General features: G+C 40.5%; 1 protein-coding gene across 1 annotated transcript; it reads right to left on the reverse strand.

The window, feature by feature from the left end:
* Window positions 1-2342: 2342 nt before the first annotated feature.
* On the reverse strand, window positions 2343-3299 carry LOC109928872 (succinate receptor 1-like). The gene has a single exon (XM_020528798.2). It carries the CDS (start codon window positions 3297-3299, stop codon window positions 2343-2345), a length of 957 nt encoding a protein of 318 aa, XP_020384387.2.
* Between the last annotated feature and the right edge of the window lie 449 nt (window positions 3300-3748).

Genomic DNA, 3748 nt, shown 5'->3' on the forward strand with positions numbered 1-3748 from the left:
ATCAGGTATCGATTGAATCCCAAGAAAAGTGTAAGGGCAGTAAGAATGTGCTTAAAAGGAAAATCAGGAGGGCAAAAAGGGGATATGAGATAGCTTTGGCAAATAGAGTTAAGGAGAATCTAAAAAGATTCTACAATTACATCAAGGACAAAAGTGTAACTAGGGAGAAAATAGGGCCCTTTAAATATCAACATGGCTATCTATATGTGGAACCGGAGGAGATAGGTGAGATCCTAAATGAATGTTTTGCATCAGTATTTGCTGTGGAGAAGGATATGAAAGCTAGGGAAATTGAGAAAATAAATAGTGATGTCTTGAAAAGAGTTCATACTATAGAAGAGGAGGTGCTGGTGGTCTTAAAATGCATAAAGGTAGGTAAATTCCCAGGACCTGATCAGGTGTTTCCCAGAACTTTGTGGGAAGTGAGGAGAGAAATTGTTGTGCCCTTGCTGAGATACTTGTACCATCAATAGCCACAGGTGAGGTGCCAGAAGACTAGAGGTTGGCTAATGTGGTGCCATTATTTAAAAAAGGTGGTAAGGAAAAGGCAGGGAACTATAGATCGGTGAGTCTGACGTTATTGGTGGGTAAATTGTTGAAGGGGATTCTGAGGGACAGGATTTACATGCATTTGGAAAGGCCAGGACAGATTAGGGATAGTCAGCATGGCTTTGTGCGAGGGAAATCATGTCTCGTTAACTTGATTGAGCTTTTTGAAGATGTGACAAAGAAGACTGATGAAGGCAGAACTGTAGACATTATTTATATGGACTTCAGAAAGCATTCAACAAGGTTCTGCATGGTACACTGCTTAGCAAGGTTAGATCACATGGGTTCCGGGGGATCTAGCCAATGGATACAAAATTGGCTTGAAGTTAAGAGACAGAGGGTGCTGGTGGAGGATTGTTTTTCAGATTGGAGGCCTATGACCAGTGGTGTGCAGCAAGGATTGGTGCTGGGCCCACTGCTTTATTGTGATTTATATAAATGATTTGGATGTGAATATAGCAGGTATGGTTAGTACCTTTGCTGATGACACCAAAATAGACGGTATTGTGGACAATGAAGAAGATTATCTCAGAGCGCAACAGAACCTTGATCGGATGAGGAGTGGCAGATGGAGTTTAATTTAGATAGATGTGAAGTGTTGCATTTTGATAAGGCAAACCAGAGCAGGACTAAAGCAGTTAATGGTAGGGCCCTGGGGAGTGTTGCCAAATAAAGAGACCTCGGGATGCAAGTGCATAATTCCTTGACAGTGGAGTCGCAGGTACATAGGATAGTGAAGAAGGTGTTTGGTACAATTGCCTTCATTGGTCATAACATTGAGTATAGGAGTTGGGATGCCATGTTGTCGTTGTCTGGGGTATGGAGGTGCCAGTGTTAGACTGCGGTCGACAAGGCATCTGGATGGTTATATAAATAGGAAGGGTTTAGAGGGATATGGTCAAAATGTTGGCAAATGAGACGAGGTCAGATTGGGACCTTTGGGCAGCATGGATGAATTGGATCGAAGGGTCTGTTTCCAGCTGTATAACTCTGTATAAGTGTTGAGTGGGGGACTGGTATCAGCTTGTGTGCAGAACCTGCACCTACCCATTAGGTTCAGGCAGACAAACAATGAAGCATGTTTACAAAGAAAACAAAAAATAAAATATACCTCCACAGTCAGAGTCAGTGAAATGTGTTTCTTATTTTCACTCAATACAGGGAGGAAAAATGTTGACTTAAACGAAACAAGGAATGAGAAGCAATTGCTATAGGTTTCATATTGTAAACATGCTCTTTGTAAGTCTTTTAAAGCATTGTGCTTTTAATGACTAAACGTGGTTAGACTTTTCCTGTTTAAAACAAATTGTCTTTGACATCACCTTGTCAAAATATGCAGCAAAATATTAAAATTTCAAGTTTATGATAAATAAACCTCAGGATCCATCATATAAACCGTAGATATACTTTTCTAATGTATTATCAGAAGTCATGTCATGGGCCCACATAACACCAGCATTCAGTCTTCTGGAAGTTGATTTCCTGATAAAGTACAAATGGGCAAACCTCCAGGATTTCCTAGAAACTGTCTGGATTTAGTGTCATCACGTGGAAACTAGTCTTTACAATAGAGTTCTTTCCCTTGGGCCCAGACAGTTTCCATGATGATCAACATATGTTGGACCTGATGTGGCAAGTTTGAAAATGTGTCTCCATGAACCTGCAGAACAAGTCAGATGTTGTCAGCAATTGGATATGTCATTAAATGTTGAAGATTCCAGCCAATGGAGCCACAAGTCTCCAAACTAAGTTCTCTTTCTGTCCCAAGTCATGAGATTGTGATTAATGTAGCTTCATTTTGTACATTTTCTGAAACAGTGAGACCTTGCTGCATTCCTAATATTGCTCGTAATTATTTCCCTGAATTTATCTCCAGAAAGGAAGTAGAAAACAGAGTTTGTGATAATGCTCAGGAAAGCAATAGGCCTTGAGATAGTGTAAACAGCCTTTATGATCTCAACAGTGCAATGCGAAAGACTAATATCTTCCAATCTAGACACCATGCGGATATTCCGCATGACATGGTAAGGAGTGAAGAACACAGAAAAAATTACAATTGCCAATATAACTAATGTGAGGGGCTTTTCAAGCGTGACACCTCGAGACTGGTAATTATTCAGTTTCTTTAACATGTGTGCAGTCTTCACACAGAAGACTCCCATAATGGACATTGGGAGCATGAATCCGACAACAGTGAGGCACACGTTGTATATCAGATTGTGGACAGCACTCCCAGCACTTGCATAGTCAACACACTTAATGATAGTATTATTGTCGTGGGCCGTGGCACCGATGAACGTCAACATGGGGAGCACTTCCAAGGTGACAAAAATCCACAAACCGATACAGATGCTAACAGCAACCTTTTTCTTTTGAAAGATATGGATCCTCATTGGGTTGCTCACCAGCAAATATCGATCAATGCTGATGCAGGCAAGGAACAGCATGCTTATGTACATGTTGGTGTAGAGAATGTATCTGTTTAGCTTGCAAAGAAAATTACCAAATATCCATATTTTTCCGTTAGCATAATAGGCCACAAACATTGGAAGGGTACAGATAAAGACCAGATCCGAAATGGCAAGATTAAAGAGGTAAATGTTACTGCATTTCCATTCCTTCAGGCAGAATATGTAGCCACTTATCACAATGAGATTCCCTGTCAACCCCAAGATGAACTCAATGGTGTAAAATGTTGTGAGGTAGTAGGTATCCAAGATCTCATTCATCCTTGAGCATGTGTCATTCATTTCCTGTAATTCCAAACAGAAAAATTTAGGAGCATAGTAAGGTTAAAAAAAAATACCATCAGGAAGCAATTGGAACTTATGCACGTTTGTTTACTTATTCACTAGTTATTAGTATCACCAGCAAGCCAACAAAGATTTAACTATATTTAATTGCCTTCTTGAGCATAACTGAATGGTTTACTCGGCAATTTCAGAGGGCAGTCAAGAGTCAGCCATAACGCTGAGATCAGGAGATACATCCAGGTCCATTTGCTCCAGGGTGACAGATTCAGGATGTTAATAAATCTGGTGAGTTTTTACAACAAATTGATCTATTTGGTATCACCATTCTGTGGCGTGTGCACACACACACATGCAAAACACACAACACACACATGCAACACACACACAAAACACATACACATGAAACACACACACACACGCACACGCACACGCACACACACACGCAC

This window comes from Rhincodon typus, chromosome 13 (genome assembly GCF_021869965.1).
Source record: "Rhincodon typus isolate 14 chromosome 13, sRhiTyp1.1, whole genome shotgun sequence".
Lineage (NCBI taxonomy): Eukaryota > Metazoa > Chordata > Chondrichthyes > Orectolobiformes > Rhincodontidae > Rhincodon > Rhincodon typus.